General features: G+C 38.4%; 1 protein-coding gene across 5 annotated transcripts; it reads right to left on the reverse strand.

The window, feature by feature from the left end:
• On the reverse strand, nt 1-26,756 carry FBXO15 (F-box protein 15). Of its 5 annotated transcripts, XM_040086534.2 has the most exons (11): nt 26,508-26,587; nt 22,188-22,301; nt 21,727-21,828; nt 19,863-19,967; nt 16,073-16,306; nt 15,613-15,822; nt 13,625-13,754; nt 11,263-11,345; nt 9,981-10,126; nt 4,275-4,399; nt 1-1,148 (listed from the first exon to the last, which is right to left on the reverse strand). In XM_040086534.2, exons 3-11 carry the CDS (start codon nt 21,795-21,797, stop codon nt 879-881), a joined length of 1,374 nt encoding a protein of 457 aa, XP_039942468.1. In that variant the 5' UTR covers nt 21,798-21,828; nt 22,188-22,301; nt 26,508-26,587; the 3' UTR covers nt 1-878. The 5 variants fall into 5 exon arrangements, with proteins under 5 accessions (XP_039942468.1, XP_058279656.1, XP_039942477.1 ...); XM_058423673.1 differs by lacking the exons at nt 21,727-21,828; nt 26,508-26,587 and adding an exon at nt 26,738-26,756; XM_040086543.2 differs by lacking the exon at nt 21,727-21,828 and having other exon boundaries at nt 26,508-26,580.
• Between the last annotated feature and the right edge of the window lie 85 nt (nt 26,757-26,841).

A 26,841-nucleotide genomic window follows, 5' to 3' on the forward strand; every position in this document is an offset into this window, starting at 1 on the left:
TTTTTTTTTTTACAGGAAGTAGAAAATTTGATCCTAAAGTTACTCCAAGGAACTGGAAAGACAGGCATATATATTAAATTTTTAATTGGGTTAATATTGTTAGCTAAATAGTATCAGATATACATTGTTTCTAAAACAACTGAATGTTACATACATTCACAAGAACAAACATCACCTCGGTTGGCTGATAATTGGGACACTTAACTCATAGGCCAATATGTGAGGCAAGTATCTAAGGCTCAAATCAGACAAGGTTAGAACATGGGAAAACAGAACAAATAAGAATTTAAAGAAATGTCATAAATAAGTTTTACACATGACTTTCTTAACAAATGCCTTGACTGACATATTTTTCAGATCTGACTTGCCATCTGCCCTTTCAGTCTTCTACTAAAATATATGTAAGTGAAGTTTTTCTGGAAAAGGCATTTAACAAAATCTGTAATTTACCAATAACACTCCAACAAACCTGGAGCAAACAGCATACGTGCTGTTTTATTACTACGCATAAAAGTCAATGTTCTCAACACCAGTGCAGCTTATGTAAGCTAAGGCATCTTCACAGTATGGCTATCAAAAGAAGCGATTCCTTAACCCTAGTAACAAGTGTCTATAAAGAAAAATATTCCTAAAAATAGTTTCAATATAGCCAGTGAGCAACAGACTAATGTTCTACTAAGAAAACCTCTCACTTATATCAACATGTCTCTTTGATCCCTCAATTGCCTATTAAAAAAACAAGGCAATTGCACTTGTTACTGGAAAACTTGCAGTCTTGCTTGTTGTCAGTCTTAAGAATCAACAGTTTGAACATTTTTTTGTTGTGGGAGGGTGGTTTGTTTGGTTTTTAAAGCAAGGAAATTAGTGACCTAATTAAGTCAGTAGTTTGTTCCATACCAGCTATTTACCTTTTTGGTGCTCACATAAAGCACCAAACTGACTATAATATATTCCTTGGTTTCTTCCAACCATACAAACTCAATACAGACTTTACCCTCTGAATCTGCATAGTCTGCAGTATAGATATGACCCATGTAGTCATAAAGGCCGGACAACTTGGTAGACAATTCCATGTGGATCGGAGCACTAAAACACCAGAAGGGCTTTCCAGTTTCATCCAAGAGAGTCAGATCCATCACAAAGCAGTCCTACAAACACAAGCAGAAGAGATTATTTCCCCATGGCCCAGTAAGTAGATCTTTCCCTGATGTTAGAAGAAATACAAAGGGTTCAGAGAGTTTTGTACGAAGGCTAAAACCTCAAAATAAAATTGATAGTGGTTCACTGACCTACTGCAACAAATACTTACTTAGAGGTTTCCTAGGGAAATCAAAATTGCAACCTACAGACATCAAACGCTGCGCTACAGAAGCTACCACTGCCCAACCAAATCAGACATTTTTTCTTGAACATTTTTAAGCCCTTAACATCTGTTTTTCTCAATTATTACTTACTTTACCATTCAAATAATGATAGTCTCTTCAATATGAGAAAGCAACCTAAGTTTAATGTCAGCTGCTAAACCTGTGTGAGTACAGCAATGATTGCTAAGATACTCAGGAACCACTCACGGTTACCCGTGACACACACAAAGTTACCCTTCCAAGCCAGCTGTATACAGTACTTTTTGAAAGGGTCACAACTTCAGTTCCCAAAAAGGTAATAGTAATAATCCTGATGTTATTCCTCCTCTGACAAATTCTTGAAAATATTTCTTTACAAGATTACACAACTAGACGATTTTAAAATGTTAATGCCAATTATTTGGTCTTTGCCAACTGATAGCTTCGCATATCCCTTAGAAGCATTGGAGTTGTGTGTCATTGTTAGCATCAGCTGTTCCTTATTATCTTGAGTTCTGAATCACTAAATGAATCAAATTATCTTAATTATGTTGTATCTGTGGTCCAAAAGCATGAACAAACAACTCCACATATTCCATGCCAAACAAAATTCATTTGGAATGCTTTATTTCTCTGTACTACATAGTTGTGCTTCTGTTGCTCTAACATTGCTTTCACTATTACTTTACTTCAATCAAACAACACAAGGGCAGATGGCACAAACATGAGGCAATATGATAGACACAGTTTCCCTAAGCTTTTTACTGTAGACTATGCTGAAAATACAAAATTCAAACCAAACCTAATGATGGTGTCATAAACTTATATGAGCTACAGAATCACTGGAAACAAGGAAGAATTACAATTTCCTGATCTGTCAAGTTGCATATAAAAGGCCAATTATGAAAAGTAAAGTGGGATGGTGTTGGGTGGTGGGATGGTGGGGTTTCCATGCATTTCTTTCCTGGTTCTGGTCAGGATCAGGTTAATTTTTTTCAGCAGCCAGGAGGGAGCGTGGCTAACACAAGGAGGTTGTTCTGTACCACCTCACCTCATTTCCAGGAGCAAAGAGAGGTTTTCTTCTCAGTGGGCTATTTCGGCATGGTCAGGTTGCTGCTCCCCTTTCACATGCATTTACATGTGAATCACTCGCCTCTCTTGTACATTTTGTTATTAATTTTGTTGCTGCCTCTCTCCATTTTCTTATCTCATAGCTGTTTCCAGTAAACTGTTCTTATCTCAACCTTGATCTTTACCTTTTGTGCCTCCAGTTCTCCTCTCCAGCCCAATACAGGGGAAAGGAAGGGGAAAGAAAGCCAGTAGAGTGCGTTACAGTGGAGAACGTTAAACTGGAGAATACCATTCCTAAGCCATGACAATTTCCAACTATCTCTACTTCAGCAATTAATTTTTTTTTTTATTTAAAAAACCCAGAACTGCCAAGAAAGCTTTTGGGGTTTTTGGTTTTCCTTAAGAGTATTAAACAAAGTTCAAATACATTCGAAGTAGTGTAATGTCCTACTTCTGTGACTGATATTTGGCCTTCATATGTTTTAAGAATTTTAGAGACTTACAGTAAAGACCACACTCAATTCAACCCTCAGCTGTATGCTGACATGTTCCATGTCACCCCAAAATGAGGGTTTTTTAAAGAAATATTGTACTCTTTATTTTGTCCTAGAAACAAATACTCAATATCATTTATGCTGTAAGCACAAAGGAGGGAGATTAAAACAGAAAAACTAAAGACTACAGCTGTAGCTCTCTGTTTCCTGACAGATAACTTCCTAAATTCTTATGTACTACTCAGGATTATTTTAACAAAAAAAATCCTGCCAATCCGTTAATCCTATAGAATTATAGAATGATTTGGATTAGAGAGGACTCTTATAAGTCATCTAATTCCAACTCCCCTGCCTCACCACACTCAGCACGGGAGAGAGAATTTTTTTGCGCCTTTTTTTCCCAATGTCAAATTTAAATCTACCCTCTTTCAGTTTAAAAACATTGTCCCTTGTTTTGTCACTACATGCCTTCGTAAAAAAGTCTCATCAAACAATATTTCATTCCACATTTATACAGGATTGGCAGAAATAACAGTTTTATTAGTTTTGAGGTTTTTTTCAAAGGAAGTGCCAAAATTGAAATCAAGTGTTGAACTAGATGATTTTTCAGTAGTGTTTAAATTACATTCATCAGGATTTTCACAGCTTCTGAAACATTCATGCTGATAAAGTACATTTAAAAATATGTGCCTTCACCACTATTGCAAAAGCTACAGAACTACTCTGAAACTTTGTTTGAAATAACTCTTTTAGGAATTTTATCAAATAGAATGCATGAGCATTCCTCTAAAAAAAATAAAGAGTTAATCCAGCTGACTGATGTACCTGACTGGAGCTAGGTGCTGACTGTGTGGATGTGCTCTGTAGTTTCTGCCTGTGTCCACTGGCATTTTAACATTCCCCAGCAGATCCTAACTTTTACTGCATACACAGCATAGAACTGCAGAGTATTTCCCCAGGGGTTCAAGGCTTATTGCTCACAAAAAACCTCAACCAACCAACCCAAACCAAAAACCACAAAACAAAAAACACCTCACAAAAAGTACATCTGCAGTACTTTCTTTTTTGTCCAGCATTTCCAAGCAGGGCTGGTCAGTCACAGCATCTTTGCTGAGTGGAAAGCACTGGAGTGATAACACACACATAATGAATGGGTCTATCATGCAATCAAGACACCATAAGAGAAAGGAGAAAACATTTTTCCTCAAAATTCACATATTTTTTGGAATGTTGGAATAGAGGTTTTTGTCTAATAACAGACACCTTCTACAAATCAAAAGACTGTTTAAAAATTAGCATATTTAGGATGCACAAACATAAGTCTGTTTTGAGGTAAGCATTTCCAGCAACAAAAAATATTTCTGACCTTTACATTGCCTTTAAACACATCTGTTTCCCAGCATATGCCAAGTGTCCCAATAATAGGCAAGTGCTTCCTATTATCCTTCAAGTTTACAACTCTGAGCCTCAGGTATCCATTTTCAATGTCACCTGAAAATATAAATACACAACATTACTGCAGTATAAATCATATTCAGCCCAAGTGCACCATAAATGTCTTCTTATCTTTCTTTCATGTCTTTTTCTTCCCACTCCCCAATAAGAAACCCTGCCATACACCAACAGCTAAATATCAAGCACATTATAGAGGAATTAAGTTGCAGTTCAGAGCTTTGATTCTGTGATCCACAGCAGAAACAGCAGCTAAAAATTCTTTTGCATTTTTTAGTACAAAACCAGGAATGCCATGTGAAGAACTTACACAAGGATGCAAGGAGTAAATTTCACATTCAATATTTCAATTTCATGCTTCCATCACTACCCATTCCATACCCAGAAGTCAAGCTCAACACTAACACTCAAAATAAAATTATGAGATACTTCCCACAACCTTTTTTTTTTTCTTTCAAGTTATTTAGATCTCTCAGCTCTAATTGGAAACTCAAATAACCCAATACAAAGGGTACACAGATAACTATTCTTCCATAGAAAGGTTATTGCATCATTTAAATTGACATGCGATATTATTTCATTTGAATCAAGTTTTTAAATTATGGATTTTAAAATTTTTTATAAACTTTTCCAAGGCCCCTGGGTTTTTTTTCTTTCTTGGTGTTTTTTTTGTGTGTTTTTTTTTGTTGGTTAGTTTTTATTGGTTGTTGTTGTTGTTGTTTTTTCAGAATTACTACGATTTGTGATTTTTTTTTTTATTACTACATATAACCATATTTCTTTGGTATCTCTTCCCCTCCTCTCAGAAGAGATGGACTCTTTTTTTTTTTTTTCTCTTTTCTCCTTCACTATCAGAGTTAACCAGGGAGTACAACAGTCTAATTATAACTTTGGGAACATCACAGTGAACACGACCTGACTACAAAGAAAAGTGAAAAGAAAAGCATCACATGACACAAGCAGATTTCTCGGTAGGACATCCCTTAGACAAGTTTCCCTGAACAAGAGATACTTTCTCAAAAGAGCAAACCAAAAGCACTAGAGACCTCAGAAGGAATTCCCAGGAACATAATGCTTGTCAGGATGCAGTAGCAGGTCCTGGATGGTAAAGTAACAAGTGAAGGGGCTTGCAGAGGTTTAAGATGCAAGTGACAGAGTGAAAAAAGAAGTGTTTTGCCTGTGATTCTCCTTCAATCAAGCCCAAGTAGCAGCATGAGGCTACAGACAGAAGAAGCAATATCAGAAAGGCTGGCTGTGAGTTAAATGGCTGCATCCAGCATGCAGTGGCAGCAAAACCTCTGCTTGGTGGCTGCTTGAAGCAGATCATTAGAGGCGGTGATGGAGAAAGCAAGCCCACACTTTAACAGAGGAAACTTATCTGAATTGGTACTGTAGAGCCAAGCCACAAACCACTGCTGGAAAGGTGCCACTCACCAGTGGAGTGTCCAGAGAATACTTACTCTGGGGAGGAAGCAGCCCAGCACATGACAGAGAACAGCAGCTGCAGGTTTTTCAGTACAGACACTGTCTGGAATAGGAGTATGACTACAGTGAGAAGAAACAAGACCATGCCCAGGAAATATGTTGTAGGAAATACTTTGTATGGTTGAAGGAAAATGCAGTCCTTCAGACTGTGATACCCACTGTCCTTGCAGTGAAGTACAAAAGAAATCAGTGAGGAAAATGTAAGCAGAATTCATTTCCAGGACCCAACTCAAAGTAGAAAAAGGCCATTAAGTTGATACCTGCCCAAATGGTTCAGTTCCAGAACCTCAGTAAATCCAATTCAATGACAAAATTCCATTCAAGGTAAAAAATATTGTATTTAAATAGTTCACTGACTAACCACTGAAAGTCTGCACTTAAAGCTGAGCTTTTGAACAAGACATTTGAAAACATCAGTCAACAAGATTTTTTTTTCCGAAAGGACTATTTAGTTATCCACAATTCCAATCTGAGTGCAAGTGGTTATTTCTCTTACTCATTCAAATCAAATGAAGTTTGAATGGAATAAAAACTGATTGAAAAAAGCATTCCCCTAATAAACTAATGAAGGCCAGGACATCACTACTCTTGCATGGCATTAATACATCATTGCTAGATAGTTCACCTGGCTAAGATGTGTTGCAGTTACATCTTAACTTTAGCCAGAATGGAAACAGGCAACAGATTAGGAATCTGAAGGCTAATTATTCATGGGTTAATCCAGTTTATATATATGTGTATGTATAATTATTATTTTTATTTATTTATTTTTAATATATAAAAGCTCCATTGCAGTCCTCACATTCAGGAGGAAGGAAAAGTCTGCCTAGAAACAAGCAAGAAACTGAAGGCTAAGTATTGAAATCTCCCCTTCCTCGCCCCAGTCAGATGAGAAAATGAAATTAAAGGGCAGAATAACCTATGTTAAACATATGAAGAGAAACACAGAGGAAGCAAATTGGACAGGGCTTTCATCAGCCTAATCCAGACTTTGTTTCATTGTCCCCTCATAATATCTCTAGTCCTTGGTTTATGCAAGACACACATAGCAGCAAAGCAGCAGAGTAAGTTATAGGGAACAAATATTTCCAAATAAAGGTAATAAAGAACATATATCATGTGCAAACTTCAGGGGAAAGAAACAAATAGACCAATAGTTCCAAAGCACTTATTTTAGCTAAAATCCAAGGAAACTTCTTTTGCTAACCTAGCCTTTGTTGCAAGTTGTAATTTGATTGGTATTTTCAGAAGAAAAGCTGTGCTTAACACTAATTCTGGTACCAACAACCAGCCTTAGCAAACTGAAATGATTATTTAATTTGCAAATCAATCTTCAAGGTCAAGTAAAACATTTCAAATGCCTGATATGAAATTTTCCAAACCAATATTAAAAGTTCTCTAAATACACAAAAATCAACCCTTACATTTTGCAAGCACAACACATTAGTTTACATCAACAAGAAATGACATTGAAAAGCCAAAGATTAAATTACCATGTGGCTACAAAGCTGTGCTTAAAAAGTTTAAAACCTAGGTAAATACATTTCAAAAATATTTATTAAGAATTGTATTCATGGCTTCTGGGAGTCTTCTGGGAGAAAAGCCTGTCATTCCTTCCTGAAAACAAGGAAAATTTTCTAAATATTTTCAATTCAGTTACAAAGTATTTAGCATATTCATCCTACAGTATCTGTCAATGAGACCATATTACCAATTCTGTTCACATGAAAGGGAGAATAAAATAAAATGCTAAAACCCAACCAAAACAGTGGCAAAACAGCCAGTTACTGCAGTGTAAGTATTAATAACAGGAGAAAAATCTGAAGCCATATAAACTCCATCTGCTTGGTTCAATGAAGTGTGGCATAACTTTTTTATATTTAATATCAAGAATTCTGTAAAAACAATTGAAAACAGAGTAGCAAAATGAAGCCCAATACTAACAGACACTAAAAAAACAAAACAGACAAAAATTAATATTGAACAAATAAATCATTATTCTGCAAAATACAAATGGGCATTCTCTGGTAGCCTAGGAGTGCCTAGAGCTTCCTAATGAAAATCAATAAGTAAGTAAAGCAACAGTATAATGGCTGACAACTGATCTGTGCCTCAAGTTGTGGAAACATCCACGGGCATGTCACATCTATAATTTAAAATAAAACTGGACTGAGTAGCGAATTTTTAGAAATAGCAAGACTTCTCAGTATGTTTCAGACTTCCATGCTTCACAGTCCTCCCAGAGGATGGAATAAAGAGTATTATTAGAATGGAGCCTAAAAACAAAACACAAACCATCAAACACAACAGTTTGGGCAAACCTGGCCACATTCAGCAGCACTATATTCACCAGAATGAGAAAAATGAACAACAAATTACGACGAAAATGTGACAGCAGTCAGCTATATGCTACCTCACTACACCATTTTAGGAGGAAGTCAAGCATTTTCCAAAAGGAATCACTGTGCAAGCACATGGAAGGGACTAGTTGACAAATGAGCTTATTGTCTGCAGAATCATGGCTTCAGCTGTCTCGTGTCCTGCGAGACCAGAAACTGGTGGCTGTCACACTGCTGAAGGTCACAAAACCAAAGCAATTCAGAAAACACTTGTGAGCATAAAACAGATTCTGTAACTTGCAAAGTGAGATGACACCACAACTGTAGCTCATGGACATTTGCTAAAATTTCCATAGATATCAGCTTAATCTTTTGTGGAAGTAGCTTCTAAGCAGCAAGAAGGTGATATCAAGAAAGGAAATATGCCATATAATACTTTTACTTGTGCAACTGTATTCCTAGGAGCATAACATTTTCATTTTAGAAAACAAAATGTGATATTCAGCTAAACCAGAAAAGCCAACACTATCCCAAAACCCTTACCCTCTTGCCAATTTTGAGAAGATTTTTTTTTGAGAATATAAAGAGGGTTCTTGTACTAGACAACACCTCAGGTAAGATTTCTTGCTACATGCATAGACTTTCCCTGAAGTTTTAGCCTTAGAATTATTCCTTTAATTCAAGCTTGGTGCTTTTCTGGAATGTAAAAACATGTATATATCAGGTTCAAGGACTACCACACTCCACACTGCCCAACGCTGCCGTCTAAATGACAGCTCTTGGAATCACCAAATACATATGAGAAAAACCACAGCAAATCACGGGGAAGTTCTGTAGCCCTGTAAAAGCACTCAAGCCTGACAACAGTGCCCTCTACTGACCGGAAAAAACCCAGTATTTTCTGAAACTGCACACTGCTTAGGAGTGACGGTATTAAAAACAAAATTACTGGGAGCAATAATTAATTTACAGTACTTAATTCTAAATTAAATTAATGACAGTGTTTAATTTTAACCTGTCTCTGCTTACAGAAAGACAGCTGTGGAAGGTTAAAAAGGCAGGTTAAAAAGGTAGAGGAAGTTATGCTGAAGTTGTGTCAAAAGAGAGATCACCCATGTCTCTTTCATCATCATGTATTTTTCAAAACCACAGTACAATTATGAATTTGGGATGTATGAGAACAACAGGGATGGTCAATCATGTCTCATGGAAAGAAGTGCTGAAAACAGAATGAAGCAGCAGTTAAAAACAATGACTGAAATTGTTTACCACGAAACAAACAGATGCCAGAACAGGCAACCTTAAGCTCACTGAAGTAAAAACTATAAATCTTAAAGTTCACAGTAACTTCTACAAATCTATCTACATATTCAATCTGTCTGCGCAGCCAAACTGTATTCGAGGAGAATTCTACAGAAACAAGCTTCCAAAATATATGAGGACAAACTGTCTCTCCTTTATAAAATACAAGTGAAAGAAACATCAACCTGCACCAAGACCTGTGCCACTGCATCATTAATGCAGCAGGGAACTAAAATAAAAGACCCTGAAAACCTGCAGAATTTTTGAACCAGGCCTGATACTGTAACAATGTAACAACAGGCAGACTTCTTTGAGAGCAGGCTTAGGATGCTACACAAAGCACCTATATAAAGAAACCACACAACTAACAGAAAGCTTACTCTTAAAATCCCTTTTCAGATTCACCCCTTAAAACAGAGAAACTGGATAGAAGAAGGAAAGATGTAACAGCAGGGATAATTTTTAAAGCAAACATTATTGTTCATCAACTTTACGTTTTCTGCAGAAGAGGCACTTGAATGATCCACACAGGTACGTGCAGCTTCTGCCATGCAAATCAAGATGCAGGCTGTAGTCATGAAGTCCATATTCTGAGTCAATATCATCCAGTAAAGGTTTATTAGGTGGAGGAGTATATTGACTTAAAAAAAAAAAAAAAAAGAATTTAGGAAGCGGAGAAGACGACTTAATAGCGATGTAACATATAGCCCTACACTAAGACTGTCATCTTAAGACAGTTTTGAAATCAAACATCTCTAGTTCATTGTGCTTCTTTTAAGCTAATACAGTGTCTCATCCTGCTGATCAGCTGCTCAGCCTAGCCAAAGGCAGAAAACATGGCGGTCAACTTTAAAAGGTACATCTATTAAAATTCAAAACATGGACTTGTCTTCAAAAAAAGAAAAAAAAGCATCAGCTTAGCTACAAATCTAAAACCCCTGAAATAGCAAAATTTCACTGAAACAGCAAATATTGAAATAATTTTATCTGTGCCTTACTAAGTAATTACTGCACACAAATGACCTGAAGAGACCAGTGCCAGAGGCAACTGAGCAACTTCTACATAGGATCCAATTTGGTACTAAGGAAGATGGTGTTAAATCTTACATTCTGTGTCAGAAGAGCCACACTAAGTTATAATGGGCATTTAAGACTACCGGTAGGTACAACAGTATCTGACCAGAAAGCTGAGTGGGAAATAAATTCCCCAAATACTTTTCTAAAGCTAAAAAAATTTGTATTTTTAAACAGTTTACAATGTATAAACAGGTATTATGTTATACACTGCAATATACACCTATACAAACACTTCACAGGAAACCCAGCTACTTTCTCAATAGGACTAAAAGATAAATGCAAGCACCTCACCAGTTTACCAGAAATTTTCTCCCCTCTTACACAGCCAAAGATTACTGCTCTATTTCCTGAAATGTCTCTCTTTTCTATCTCTGTTTCAGATAGGAAGAGGAAATAAAAAGACTGCTTGTGAAAAGGGAGAAAGTACGGGCAGTGTATTTCTAACTTTCTCAATACAGCAAGTACTAGTACACTTTTAAACTAAATTATCTCCTCAATACCATAACAATGGCAGTATTTTAGTATGAAAATGCCTCTACATTTTTGCATTTAGTAACTGTAACTGTTGTTTATATTAAACAAGAACAGTTAATCACTGCCTAAATATAAACCTCTTACCAGCAGTCAATTTTAATTGTAAAACTCAAAGCTTTAGTCCAAAGGTTATCTTTATTACCTACAAAGGAAAACCAAACTTACACAGTAGCAGAACCCAAAATGCTTCTCTCAAGAAGTTGATTATAATGAAGATTCACCATAACAAAAGCAATTTCATTTTCCTCCTGAAAAGTTAAAGTACATGCATTTTCATCTGGAAATTCTTTTTTTCACAAGGTCTTTCTGAGCATTAAAATTCATAGATAAATGCTGCTGCTTATTACTCTGCCAATTACGGTAATAATGTCAGTAATGGCTTGCTTTAACACTTGGACTCCTAAAATCTTTACTGTCATTTCACAAGAGTACAGAATATATATAAAAGATTACAGCATTTCTGTATTACAGGGAAAGAGAGGGAAACTACCTATGCCAAGGCAAAAATTATGAGAGCAATCTATGAATTGTCCCTAGCTTCTACTAGCCTCTTTTAAAAAGACATCTAAACAGAATCAAGTGGCACTTACTCTCAACTACTGAACCATTAAGTTTATTTTCGTATGTAAGGAACTATTTCCAAAGAAGGCTAACATCAGTGAGGAATACAAAATTATTCAATAGAAATTGTGAATTTCAAGGTAAAAATCATGTCTTCACCAGATTATTTACTCCTGGGAAAACATTAAAAGCATAACCTTCTATAGATGCCTACATAGTCAAAGAAAACATCAGTGTGAAAACTAGAGACAGAGGTATGTATTTACTTCAAGAACACAGAATGCTGGGATATCAGGGGTTTTTTTTAATTCATTTTTTAAATCCTGCATTTACAAACACAAGGTCACAAACACATGAGTCAATAGAAAAATTATGCACTGCCAAAAGTCTATTATGCTCCTGAAATGTGGGCAACTACTGTTTTCATCTCTCTGGGTTACCAGAGAATGACATCCTCTATTCAAACTTCTGCCTTTTTAACTACTCCTGTATTTTCATCATGCAAAATTACAGCTATAAAAGATTTAACTAGGGAGATCTATCAATCACATAATTTCTCAGTCTTTCTCTATCCAAATACCAGGAGGCCCACGTAACCTGCCCTTGGTTTCTGTTAGGTAGCTTTGTGCAAAAAGATGTGTGGCATTTACAATTATTACACCCACTGACACTTAACTACCTCGTATTACTCTGCCTACACAGAGAATAAGAACTAATGTTAAGAAAAGCAAGCAGGGAAAATATACTAGAGTGAGGTACTCGATTCTTAACAACAACATGAAACTTGGTTATGATTGAACCATTTCCAGGTGCTGAAAGAATCCTCTTTCCAAGCACAGGTGGGGCCATTGCATAAGCAAGACCACAGAGCGAACAACACAGGGACACCAATCTACAGAACCTTCTGAAGATACGAGAGAAATGGCTGTTCATTTAGCAGAGCTTTTCAAAGACTGAAAAAACCCGTAATGCGTTTGTGCCAGTCAGGCAGTCTCAAGGTTAAGTCTCTTACCTTTAAGTAAGAGTGAAAGAAAGAATCCTTCTGCGGGTTTTAAACATCGCCTCTGGTGACTGTGCACATTTGAGGCAGCATGTTTGCAGCTGAAAGTTAGACACAGCTTTGAGGAATTGCTCACAGCCTCCCGGAGGAAAGCTCCTTGCCAGTGCCAAATAACCTAAGTCTATGTCAATAGCATGGCTGAGGGGAGAAAAAAAGGGCTGCAACCTCTCAACTCAGATCAAGAGCAGAACACCTGAGATAGGGTTCCATAGCATCCAGCCCTACATAGCTACAGGGAGACACAGAGGTCCGTGCATTCCGGGCAAAGATGCAGATTCCTTTTGTGTAGAAGTCTACTTCAGATGTTCTGAAGACATTCATATCTACACCTGTCCTACAGAGGCTAACAGTTTAACTTAGATTCTTAATACCAAGAATTTAATACCCCCAAAAGGGCACGATTTACAGCATTCCTACTGCTAGAGCAGGATACAGCTACCTGGTGACATAGATTAAAGATAAGTTGCTAAGTGGGAACTCATCACTTTGAGTGATGTGGACAGGTAATGGCATGAATCAGAGGAAGAAGCATTTCTCTTCTCAAACCATTCTACTTAAAATTACTCTAGGATATCACACTTGGGCATGTGAAGATTAAAAAATAAATAAAATTGAACACAGTACCTAATACAGAATGATACATAACTGATCTTTTATTTAGAAGTGGATTTTTTTTTTAAAGTATATATACTCCTGCAACAATTCTTTAGGATACAATAAATCATCCACTTACTGTCCCTACATGTATTTTGTGGTTACTAGTTTAGACAAGATCTTTCAAAATCCAAAGGGGAAAAAATGGAAAATTAAAAAAAAAAAGCCCTCCCCAAACCTAAACTACAAGCCAATTTTTTTTTTTTTTCCCTTCAAATCATAATAAAATACTGAAACAAAATGTTATCTTACCTTCCAAATTCCTACTAACAGTCCTGGACTCAGACTGAAGAGCTGGACAAGCTCATCTGCACCAACTGCTACACTACTTTCAATCAAGTTAGCAAGATGGTATTCAGCAATCAAGGAAAATCGACGAGGGCTTTGAAAAGAACATACAAAATGTATGTAACAAAAGAATGTAACAAACAATGTAACAAAATGTATGTAACAAAAGAATGTAACAAAAAAATACAAAAACAAAAAAAGAATGTAACAAAAAGGCTATGTCTACTTATTCATGTAATAGTTCAGCCTAATTTTTGACCAGTCTGACCAGCAGCACATGATAAAAATGGTTTTGAAAGCATTTGGCATGCAGTCATAAACCATATATTTGAACAGCTACAGTGTACTAGCAGGATCTCAACTGCTAACAAAAAAAGAAACAAAAACCACTATATGATCTTCTAAGACACTACTAAAAAAAGAACTTATGTGCTTGTCCAATTTTTTCAAAATACAGAATTACTTTACAACTTGTTTTTGATACTTTATTGATACTAGATGGAATCACTGAACATTTATCACTGTGAAGGAAAAATTCAAAGGAAAGGATCAAACTGTACATATAATAAATTAAAAGTTTGTGTTACAGGAAGCTTTTCCTTTATTAGAATTTTTTTCTATATTTTACCTATAATTAAACCCATTTAGATCCAAAACAATCAAATATAAGTTTGTGGACACTCTTATTAAGTAATGCATTTAACAAAAGAGCAGACAGTAGAGTTTGCGTTACCTATTGAGAATAAAGAAGTCTTTCCAAAATCCTTTTCAGACTCAGACTCTTATTATATTCAAAACAGTTCCTAGATTTCCACACAGTATCACTGTAGTATCACCTACAGCTACACACTGAACACTGTTTGGGATGGGGCATCCACAACCTTCCCAGAAAACCTGTTCCAGTGTCGCACCACCCTCACAGTAAAAAATTTCTTCCTAATCAACATCAACCCTTTCCATCTTTAAGACAATCAGGCCTGTTATAGTCTTAACAGTGACATACTGAAACTGGTCAGACTACTGCCTTCATCTATGGTCACAATTTCTAAAAACTTGTTACTCTGTGAAGTAACTACATCGACTGCCTGCAAGCTTTTTTATTTTCTACGTATGAATCATCATCTTGGTAAAACAACTACATTCCCCACATAATTCGACTGCAAGACTTGTTCAGCTAACTTTATACAAAAAGCTTCTCTTAATTTATTTCTTTTTTAAGTAAATACTTTGCTTCTGGCTGAGGAACGAGGTGTTTTGTAGGTGAACAATTCTCTCTTTTTAGAGCTCTATGGCTAGGGACTTTGTGTAAGAAGCACGTAGCTGACGCTGCACCTACTACACACACAGGCCCAGATGTGTGCAAACTCCTTGGCAGCAACCAAAATACCTCAAATAGACACTTCTCATTTAAATATATTTTTAGAATATAATGAAAAAAAATTGTTCATATCTAAATTAAAAAACAAAGGACATACTGTGGACTGTGACTTTATATGCATGTACTGAAGATTGCACACATAAACAAGTTCCCTAAATTCACATACACACCTACCAGACAGAAAATAAATCTTAACAACATAGAGTACCTGACTGTAGCCACATAAATACTGATGAGCTTTTCCAAGCTAAATTTCTTACAATAAAGTCTCCTAGATTTACATGTTTCTTTCATGCTCTATGCCTTAGATTCAGCTTTCCAAGACAAGACCTATCAGTCTGCATAATCGCATGCCAATTAACCTATGAATTAATGTCATAGCTTGCTAGATTATATTATTTCTTCCTAAAAAGCTCTACCAAATTAGAGAAGAACATAGAAAGAAATACTACAGGGAGGCTTTATAATGAAGAGTTAACTTAATAGAGTCAAACAAATGTCAGATAGGTCCTACAGACACACTATCAACCACTTACACCCAAAATATCCTCAAAAATCCTAAGTTACAACTCACCCATTCTTGTTGGGAGGTCTGCTTTGGTCAGGAAGCAATGGTGTAACTCCAAACAGTTTTAGGGTTGACAGGACGTCCAAGCACGGCCAGTCTGTACCATACCAAAGTATGGAAACAGATGTGTCCTTAAATGATAGGTTTGGCTTCTCTACTACATGTTCTTTTCCATTTTTGTCCTTTAGAACAATTATCCAACTCAAGCCAGAGACTCTGTTATTTAGGAGTTGAGAGGGGTGTTTAAAAATCAGTTCCCAAAGTGATAAAACTTAAACTATGCTTTCAACAGAATTTTAAAATTTCTACTAATTGCAACTTATGTTCCTCAGTTTCAGTCATGTATGGATCATCATCATATCTTTCCATTATGACATACATTTTTAGCTCTAATTCTATACTCCCCCAAGCCATTAATTTTTGTACACTGTTCTCAAGTAAATCTTTGTGACAAGGCATTGCTTACTTCATAGCTTCTTTGTTTTTACACGGAAGACCTGTATAAGGATCTAGAAATTTAACGAGCCGCATTACTCTAGTTTTGAAGGCACATGTTTGTTTGAAGATGTATTCTTTCTTCCAGTACCCAGGCTTTTTATCATGTAGAGCAGCACAGCCCAAAGAAACAGTTTCTGTTTGTTTAGGCTTCATTTTCCACTTTGAGTGCAAAGAACTGGAATAGAGCTTCAGCCAAATTCCACTGAAAATATAAACAGAATAAAGAGGAATAAATTTCAAGAATAGTCACTTCATTTTTATATGCACATCTCAGCTACCGCTGAGCACAGTGTTAGCAAAAAACCAGTCTTGTCTGTCTTCCCAAAAATACAGGATCCAGGATTAAGCTCTGTGACAGCATAGTCACAGTCAGCAAAGTAAGTGAAAACTGATAAAGGTTAGGCAGAAAATTTTGAAAATTCCACCCCAAAACAATGATGCGTCCCTCATAGAAAACCAACTTTTCCACCAGCTGATTTAATACCTCCTATTCTCCAAAGATAATCTGTACACTTGAAGTTTCTCAGCTCCAAAGTGAGCTGGAGGAAGACAATTTGTTTGGTGGTATCAATGTAATTTCAATCCCTTCTGCACTCTCTTTGGAAAAGCCCAGAGAAGACATGACTTTCTGAAGTCAAGGAAACATCTGACTTTAATGATGACTTCATCTCTTTCATGCCAGGAAAACAATGAGGTCACATTTCAGCCCCCCACACCCCAGTATCTCTAGGACAATTCACAGAACATTGAGTACAGGAACCTACAAGAATTCAAACAATCATCTGTGAATACAGGTTGCCAGTAAGTTTTCTGATTTTGAAGTGCCAGACACACAGTGTAAATAAGTGAACTAAAGAAAATTAATAGCAAGGGCAACAAACCCTTAAGAGACATTTTCTACCATTTATCAGCAAGATTACCTTTACCAGTTCTCACTTATCCTCAGGCAAACTTCCACTAGCAAGTATTGTACGGCATCTTCCCCTCTCCTTAAGGCATTCAAGGACTAGACCCATCCCACGCTGCCTCCTACCCATCAAAACCATTCTCAATTCATTAGCTGCTGAGAATAAGTCCCCACATGCTGATGCTCTGGTTACTGATGCAAACACACTCAGGCATTTTGCAAAAACCTTCCAGCCTGCTGCTCTGAAAATATATACAGAATTCCCCACTGTCATTTTTTAAGACAAAAGTGTCTAAAACACACAAACCAATAAGCCACTGTGACTGGTAAAGGTGGATTCACAGTCGACATGAGTTTCCATTCTTCCTTTCACCAAAAGCACAGTGGTCAGGGTAACAAAGAACAATCCCGTAACTGAAACAAAGTTTTAAGATACTTCTATTTTAAAACCATAAAAGGTAGCCAAGTTACCACAGAGTATAAAACATTTCTGTTGGAGGGGAAAATTCGTTTTGACTCCAAAGCAGTTTAGAATTGTCCAGTGATGAAAAAAAGGAGAGATCTCCTTAACAGAACATCCATCATCACGGGAATTTGAGCTGTGTATCACTCAATTGGTCTTCATCAGCCTAAAAAGTCCAGTAAAATAACCTCCTAAAACTCTCCTGTTAACTAGAAACCCCTTCACAAAAAAGACATCCTTTGATGGAGAGAAACACACTGTGTCTTACTGAATGATGCTGAAAAGACAGGGCTTAGTAGTAGGCATTTCCTGCAGACTCAGGCAATTTAGTTGACTGAAGATAGACTAATGACAAATACCTACCATCCTCATCTTCACTTTCAGTAACATATTGTATCTTCCTTTCCCAAAACAGTGTCATGCAAGCAAAGAAATTAGTTCAAGAAACTCAAAAAATCAGCTAGGGCAGGGAGACAGAGAAGAAGATGAAGGAGGACTTGGTATCACAAGTGTTTAGGAAGGCATCGTTCCCCTTCATCCTCAACTTCTGAAGAATTCAGGACAGATAAATCAAGAAGGCATTCAACAGGGAAGCACAAGTTTGTCTCTTTCAGAGCAGAACAAATGCCCTTCTTGCCTCAAATTGTTAATATTCACCTCAAGGTTCTTACTGGACATTACTACAACAACCCAAACAAACCTTTCACTGCTAACTCAAATGCCACAATCAGACACATCATCAGCCATCACTTGACCACAGTGGCAAAAAGACTTTCCCCTGTGCTCTCACTTCCTCTCACGCGAGCACCTTCTGCTGGTGAGAGAATCCTCAGGCTTTCACAGGCAGACCACATCTGTGAACTTCCAGACTGCATGATAGGAAGGTTGGAATATCCCATGCTGGGGCAAGGAGGGTGCAAAAAGGGGTGGGGTGGGTCATAAACATTTCCTCGTCTTCAACAGTTATACTGGAGACATCAGTGCCGAGAACTGTTCAAGTGCACGCATTATATGAACAGCCCAAAGACAAATCACTGCATTAGGCAGCACAGACATATCACAATGAAAGACTGATGGTCCCGTTGCATCAAAGGACAGCACCCTGTACATCCAGGACAGCAGAAATAATCCTAAAAAAGACACTCAGTCTAAAAACCAAGGTCAGATTTGTCACAGAAATATGCAGGAACTTCAATTAAAACCTCTGTTCATTTACTGCAAGATTCAGGACCTTGACAAGGTCCATGAAAATCCATCAGGAAGAAATGACCTGGTCCCACTGAATCAATCAGGCTCCCAGATAAGGGAAACTCTTAACTCTTTCCCAAGTTCCATTTATGCACATACACTAATCTCTGTTGAGATTAGAAAATGGAAACAGACATTGTCGAGATGGAGACAAGTGAATCATCTTCCTCTGGACAGCCACAGTGATTTTATCCTGCCTTACCATCCTGAAGTGGAAAATACATACCAAGGTTGGTAATTTGTGTCAGCTATGCAATTTTTATCTACCCTTAGGCTGGTAACAGCCTCAAAACCTAAATCTAGATTACAGATCTTCCCTTCGAATTCATCAGTTCTAAAAGTATCAATGCCAAGGTAAACCAATTAATGCACCATACAAGTTTCAGTAAATAAGGAGAAATAGATTCATACCGGGTACAGCAACTTCCTATAGAGGAAGACATTTTTTTCATTCAAACAACGCTAATCAGTAGAATGCTAGAAAGAGAAGAATGCTCAGATCCTAGTTATCACATACCAACAGGAGTCTCCCCTCTGTACCCTTTCACAAAATTATCACGGTATTGGCAGGAGCAATTTATGAACCCTGTATAAGCAATCCTTTTAAAAAAATGTGTTGGCATTTATCTCTGTCTATTTTGTTCTCATTTAGAAATTACCAAAATTTTACAAACAGGGCAACAGAAAAAAACAACTAGTGGATCATTTGATTAAATCAATCCCTCTGCAAAAATCTGATGAAAGAATTACGTAAGTAGGTCTTCAAAATTGTGAAAGCTATGACAATTCTACAAAGCTACTGGCGACACACCGTTAAGCATCACCCGAACAATAATGTTTGTGCAGATCCATGCGAATACAAGCACATATATGCAAATTTAAAAAAAGAAAAAAAGTGCTAACAGCACCATTTCAAAGTACGGCATTTAGTTTTTGCCTCATAACTCCCAATAAACAACAGGCCCTGCACAGCTCGAATCCCATGCAACACGTACTATGGGCTATGCAGGGCAATTTCAGCAGAGTAACTGCCCATAGGTTCATGCATCAGTGCTCTGGTATCAGGGAAACTAAATTAGAAAGACTCATAATTCAGGTAAATACAACTGCGGCACAACTGAGACCTTCCCTCTTCCTTACTTGTCATTGGCCAGCTCATAGAAGCGCTTATTCACACAACCAAGAGACAATAGGGACACAGCATCCAAATAGGAAAATATCTTCAGCAGCATTTCTGATGGCATGCTAGAAAAAAAGAGAAAGAAGAACACTGTCAGACATGCCTGCAAACTCCAGAAATTACAATGGCAGAGAATTTTAATTTCAAACCAGACAAAAACAGAAGAGGTGGAAACCAGCAGGTTGTAAACAGATGAATCAAAAATCACCTGAGGAGTTTAACTGTGGAGTTAGGGTTCTAACTTCACTCTCTGGTATGTGGCATTTGCCTAAAATAATTCATCACAACTTATTCAAGTGGCACAGCACAATTACATGAAAAGTTACGGGTTTGCATCTTCATTAAACTTTGTTAACTTTCAACTATGTTTGACATGAAACTGCCTCATTTAGCTCCAGTTTCTTACTGCTCGTACCATGATTTTAACATTTATTCCATAACCACCAGCATTTGCAAAACTGCAGATATAGTCACTCTCCCTTTTAACTGTGGTGCCTGGTCTCAGAATGCATCAGGACAGAAATGTCCTAGTCTAACAGCAAGATCATGCTCTACCTCCTCATAATCTTCAAACTGTATGTGCTCAGGGGTCTTGTGCAGTTTTCATTGGTGTCAACAGAAAGATGAGAACTTCAAAGAGCCAAGTGATATCTCGAAAATGCCAATGTCTCTGTGTAGCCATATTTTTTCAGCCTTCTGATGTTTACATTCCTGTAGTCCAGTCTTCTCACACTTGTAACATAAACAAAGAGTTGTTTATCACATTCCTCTCTGATGAGGGACAATTGATTGACTACTAGCCTGGCCAGTGGGATGGAGAGGTGGTAACCTTGTTCTCCAATCCCAATTGGAGACTCTCCAATCTGGTCATAGTCCAGAATCTATATAAATGAGGTAATCTAAATAAACTTCCCTTCTTTTGCTCTGGAGTTGGATGTGTGAGTATTCATTCTTTTCATGTCCCCTAGCGACATCTCTGCATTTGGAAGGCTGCCAGAAATGCAGGTGCTAGTCTAAGCATGACAAGCAGAACGTACCCTGGAGGTGAGCCAACGTGATTTTTGCATTAACAGACAGGAACTTCATACCGTTCAAGCAGTAGCTCATAACTGCAGAGATTAAGATGCATGCATTTTATACTCTAATTTTCTTGAGCATTGAGTATGGTCACATCAAAATCACTGCTGAAAAGAAAAGCTGCTCTGAAAGTCAACACCCCAGCTGTGCCTCTTGTCCTTTTACTACTGGGTTATTTGCAACACTTGTTGATTTATAACACTATTTCAGAGACAGAGAGCTTTAAAGGCATGATAATGCCAATACCTCAACGTTTGTATTAAACTCAGATTCTTAGTTGCATTGACATAGAAGCGACATGTCAAAACTTGCACTGTTACTATGTGAAATAACTCATAAACTGTAAGTTCAAAGCAGTTAGTGCACTCATTCCAGAGACAATTTAGAAGTGATACCTTAAAAAGCTGCAAATCAGCTAAAATAATGTACGTGATCCAGAACTTTCAACTGTGGTTTTTACAACTATATTCTTTCTCCTTTGAAGGAAGCTGATTTTTTTTCTTTTTCTCACACCATTACACCAGTGCGACAGCACAGAAGTACTGAACTGGCCATCCAATGCAAAACAGAGAAATCCCTACACAGGAAGCTATCAAATGTATAAACCAAAGAAAACTAATTACTTTTTCAGGTAATGTATTCTTAGAATTTTTTTTTGTAAAAATGCAACTAATTTTCAAAAGGAAAACAACTCACAATTATATTAAAAGTGCCCTTTCACTGTCAAACAGGAAGAGAAACATTTACCTTGCAGTAAATACGCAGCAGCCACTAATTCCTCCCCCCTCATCCCAATCCACCATTCTCAGCCTCTCCATGCACTAAGATACACTTGCTGACAACCAATAACTGAAAGAAACATACAAAGTTTAATTCCGATCTGGCTTTCATTGAAGTAATGAAATAACAATTTTTATTCTCAAGGAACAACACTGCCCATGACTTCCAAAGGAGCTGCTGAAGGCTTCAAACAGCTTGGAAAACCTACATAATCCTTATGAACTTAGAAAAAAACACCAAGGAGAACCATGCCAGAAAACATTAGAAGGTGAACACAGGATCTCAAAGTAGGCCACGAAAGCAAATCTTTTCAACTCGGAATATTTAACATAGAAATCTCCAAGATATCAATGTAATTACTGCAAGCAGTCAAAGGACAGCTTATAGGGGGACTTCCACTCTTACTCCTAACATAAAGACATACTCACCTCTCAAAGTGCACATTTGGTTTTGCTTTTACAGGAGGTGTCAAATACAGACTTTTAATTCCAGCATTTACAGTTTCAGAACATTCCCCAGGCCTGGTAGCAAAGGTCCTTAACCTACTTTTAAGAAGGAAAAGCTGTTAGGAGTCACATACTCACAAAATGAAGAAATAAACACATTGTGCACACCTAGACACAGCATTTCAACCAAGGCAGGATGCAGGGAATACACCACATGGCAATCATGATTTGGACAATTACACCCAAGTTAAAATACCTGGCACCAGGAAGTTTCAGATTTAAACTCACAGCTGTCAACCCTGTGATTGATCTCTCACAGCAGGCAAAGGGAATAGTGTTGCTCCCCCAAATCAGTTTGAATACAGTAGTTTTATTACCCTTAGACAGCTGCACCACTGTAGCCACTACAACCAAGCTCCACTGAGGCCCCTGCAGCAAGTCAAAATCACTGATATTCTTCTGTTTCACAACATTACTCCAGAGACATTTTTGAGCCACCCAACTTTGCTAAGCTATTAAAAGATACCAGATAAAAACAATACCTTGAAACTTCCTCAGAAACTGTTGAGGTTCAACTGTTGAGTTTGTATACTTTCAAGCATAAACAGCAAGAAAGGAGATTTAATCCAGGAAACAGAGAGCAGCTAACAAACTCTAAGGGATGTCCAGGTGTTAGACATAAAAAATTACTTTCTGGTAGAATTGCTTTGTTAAGGTTAGGGCTTGACATGCTTCAAAGATTTCAGACCCAGGGAGAGGTTAAGAAAGCTTGGGAAGAAGGATGGCCACTGATAGTGGACACCATTTACAGGCCAGAGGGATACCTGGAACAACTCCCAAGATAAGGAAGAAACTACTAAAGCCAGCTCAGCAATTGCACTGAAATCAGCTCCAGCTTCCAGAAATGTGAGATTGCCATCACTGACTGAAGAAACTCGCTGACTCAAAAAAGAGGAAATCTGAGCATGCAAACTAATTAGCATGAGAAGCAAGAGAAGATAACAAATTAATTAAAAAGGCAATTATGTAACTTGTAGCCAATGAAAACTAATTCGTCCCTCTGCTAAAATGTATAAAATAGTATAAAGTTTTGATAGTTGGTGTGCTGGATTTGTGCATTTGCCACCCAGCACCCCCTTCTGTGCAGAACTGTAAATACATCAAATACCTCAACTGCGTCTGGATTGGTCTCTTGCACACCACTGTGAAGGAACCTACTTTGGCAACATTTCCATATCACAGCTTGGATAGAAAAGAAAGGAACTTTGCATATTTCTAACACAAATTCTCACAATCCAACTGCTCACACTTTCTCCCAAGTTTTCTGACAGGAAGGACTTTGTGAACTGTAATTGCAAACAAATCCTATCATTAATCCACAGAGAAATATGGAGAGAGAGTTTCAATCTTAAACAAAATCTTTACACTTCATACCCACTGATGTCACCTAGCAGGCAGAGCTCCCCATTCACTGCATTATTGATGTTTTAAATTGCCAGCAAATTTCCAACACCTGGTCAAACCAACTCTGAGTCTCTAGGCAACCAATCCATATGGGGGAAGAAATAGTTATTTTTGAAGTATATGGGTACCATATACATTTAATAAGTTCTTGATTTGAGATTGATTTATGCGCAAAGGAAGATAAAATCAAAAGAAATTAACAGCTCTGGTCTACATTGTCAACTGTGCTATATAAAACAAAACAAAATCGAAGACATTTTACTGAGAATTGTTTTAAGCTTAACAAAAAGACATGCACATTTCAGCCCGGTGCTAACCACTGATAGACCAACTAAATCAACAACTACAAAAAAGTAGTCATAATAAATACGACCTGGAGATCAAACAAGGGTTTTACTCATGTATCGTTATCAAGAACACTTAGACGATGAGGCACCAACAAAGTGCTGTTAAAGGGATTTAGAGACACAAGTTGTGCTCAACAGCAGCAGAGTTATCAATTCTGTATGTTCAGGGCAGCACAACCCAGGCTATTCTGCCCGGAATCCATGCTGAAAGCAGAGAGTTTGGGCATACTCTACAGGGACACAACTTCACAGACTCCAGGCACAGAAATAATTCAGGTAAGAAGCTGGATTTTAAAACACACTACCTTGGACAAGTATAATCTGCACAGCCTGTATTCAGCCCTTCTTTGCCCATTGTAACCACCTATCCCCCTTCTTCACCCCAGGGAGAAATATCTGAGGAAAGAAACATTTTGCCCACAGATGCCTTGAAAACTTTAATGTAATAGCTATTGTTTTCGTAAGCTTCAATTAAAAAAAAAAAAAAAACAAAAAAACCCTGAACTTTTGCATTTTCCAAAACAAAAATATTCTCAAGGTGTGAAGAAACAAACAGCAAACCCAATCCATAAATTACTTTTCAAGTACTGTGGGTGCTAAGATTTTAAATAAAGATTAACAACATGCTTTTACATTGCATTGACACAGCTTGGGCAGATAAACCCAAGATGAAAGTCAATGACAGCTGTTACACCCCCTCTTTAGCGACTTCTAGAACAACTGAGATGATCTTGCTTAAGAGGCACAACTTAATTGCTTTTCCATTAGCTTTCAACCTGTGGGGCTCAGTTTTGTACCAGTATTTTCACTTTCACACCCTATAATACTTGCAGTGTGCCTTGTTTTTCTGATGGTCAGCAAACAATTGTCTTTTGAGTAACATTTCAAATAATGTACACAAAGTTTTATGTAATGAAAAAAACCTGTCTCCTCCACCTCTTTAAGCATATCTGGGGATAAAGAAAAAGTACAATAATGTTTTGACATGGGCTAGTTGAGTTGTTTTCCCTCAGCTAACAATTGCAATTTAATTTCTCAAAGGTGGATATTACCCCAATCCATTTGCAGGTTAAAAAAAAAAAAAAAAAAAAAAAAAAGGAAGCAATAAGAACCAGCAGGGGGAATTAAACTGCTATGAAACCCAATGTTGTACAAACGCGTTAGCAGAAAAATCTGCTTTCTCAACTTTGCCTCTAAGACTGATGCTTTAAAATTTTGAAAGCTGAACCTGTACCGTAAGAATTAAGGTAATCACACCTTCCACAGTGAAACCCTCCTATTCATCACAAAGGCCTAACCACCCTGAACACACATAAAGCAGCCACTAAACTAACTTTGTGGATACTCATTGTAGCACCTCCTCCAAGCTGAAGGCATATCGAAGTTTAGGCTCCCCTTCCCAGGCAGAAAAAGAAGTGCTAACCCCAGGCCTCTGTGCACCTGGCAACACCAGCGTTTTCCCACTGCAAGGTGTCCACTGGGCCAGGGGCAGGGAGAGGAGAGCACCACGGTCACAGCCCTCGCCGTGAAGAGTCGAGAGCTGGAAACCAGAGCCGTGAACACGTAAAATAAGTGCCCCAGAGGAGCAACGGGAGCTGAGGGAAAACAACTAAACCACCGTCCCCGGAAAAGGCGAAGAAGGCCGAGCAGGCAGCCCCGGGCCGGCAGAGCCCCGCTCGGCGCGCCCACGGTTACCTGCCACGGCCCGTCGCCATGGCCGCTCCGACGCGGGAGAGCGGCGGCCTCGCACCGCCGGCGGGAAAGGCAGGGAATGAACGAGCGCCGCCACCGCCCGTGTGCCGCCCCGGAGCGGGGTGGGACGGCGCCAGCCCGAGGGAGGCGGTGCCCGGGAGCGCTGGCTCGGGGAAGGAGGGGCCGGGGCACGCCCGTGTGGGGCGCTCGGGAAGCGTTAACGTCCCCGGGAACGGCAGCGGCGCTGCCGCGAGCGTCCTGGCGGCTCTCCCGCCCCACAGGAGCTCGGAGCTCTCGGGCACTGTGGCCTCGGGTCTCAGAATCCCAGAATTAATTAGGCTGTGAAATACCTCTGGGATTACTTTACAACCTATGACCAAACACCACCGTGTCAATTAGACCACAGCACTAAGTGCCAATTCTAGTCTTTCCTTAAACACCTTCTGAAACGGTGGTTCCACCATTTCCCTGAGCAGCCCATTCCAATGTCTAATTACTTTTTTCTGTGAAGAAATGCTTCCTACTATCCAACCTAACTCCTCTGGTACAACTCGAGGCCATTTCCTCTCGTCGGAGAAGAGGCTGACTCCCACCTGGGAGTCAGACAACCTGCCTTTCAGCCATTTGTACTGAGTGATAAAGTCCCTTTGAGTCTCCTTTTCTCCAGGCTAAACACCCCCTGCTCCCTCAGACTTATGCTCCAGACCCTTCACCAGCTCCAGTGCACCTCTCTGGACACACTCCAGCAGTTCAATGTCCTTCTTAAATCGAGGGCGTCAAAACTAAACACAGCACTCACGGTGTGGCCTCAACAGTGCCAAGTACAGAGGAACAATCACCACCCTAATCCTGCTCAACACTGGTTTTTATACAGGCCAGGATGTCACTGCCCTCCTTGACCAGCTGGGTACAGCTGGCTCGTGTTTAGCTGCTGTCGATCGGCATTCCCAGCTCCTTTTCCACCAGCAGCCTTCCAGACACTCTGCCCCCAGCGCTTGTGGGCAGGACCCGACACTTGGCCTTGTTGACCCTCATGCCGTCGATCTCGGCCCATCGATTTAGCCTATCCAGTTCCCTCTAGCCGTCTCCATCTGTGGGAACGTCAGCTGCATCGCTTTAACATATATATATGT

This window comes from Hirundo rustica, chromosome 1 (genome assembly GCF_015227805.2).
Source record: "Hirundo rustica isolate bHirRus1 chromosome 1, bHirRus1.pri.v3, whole genome shotgun sequence".
Taxonomy (NCBI): Eukaryota; Metazoa; Chordata; class Aves; order Passeriformes; family Hirundinidae; genus Hirundo; species Hirundo rustica.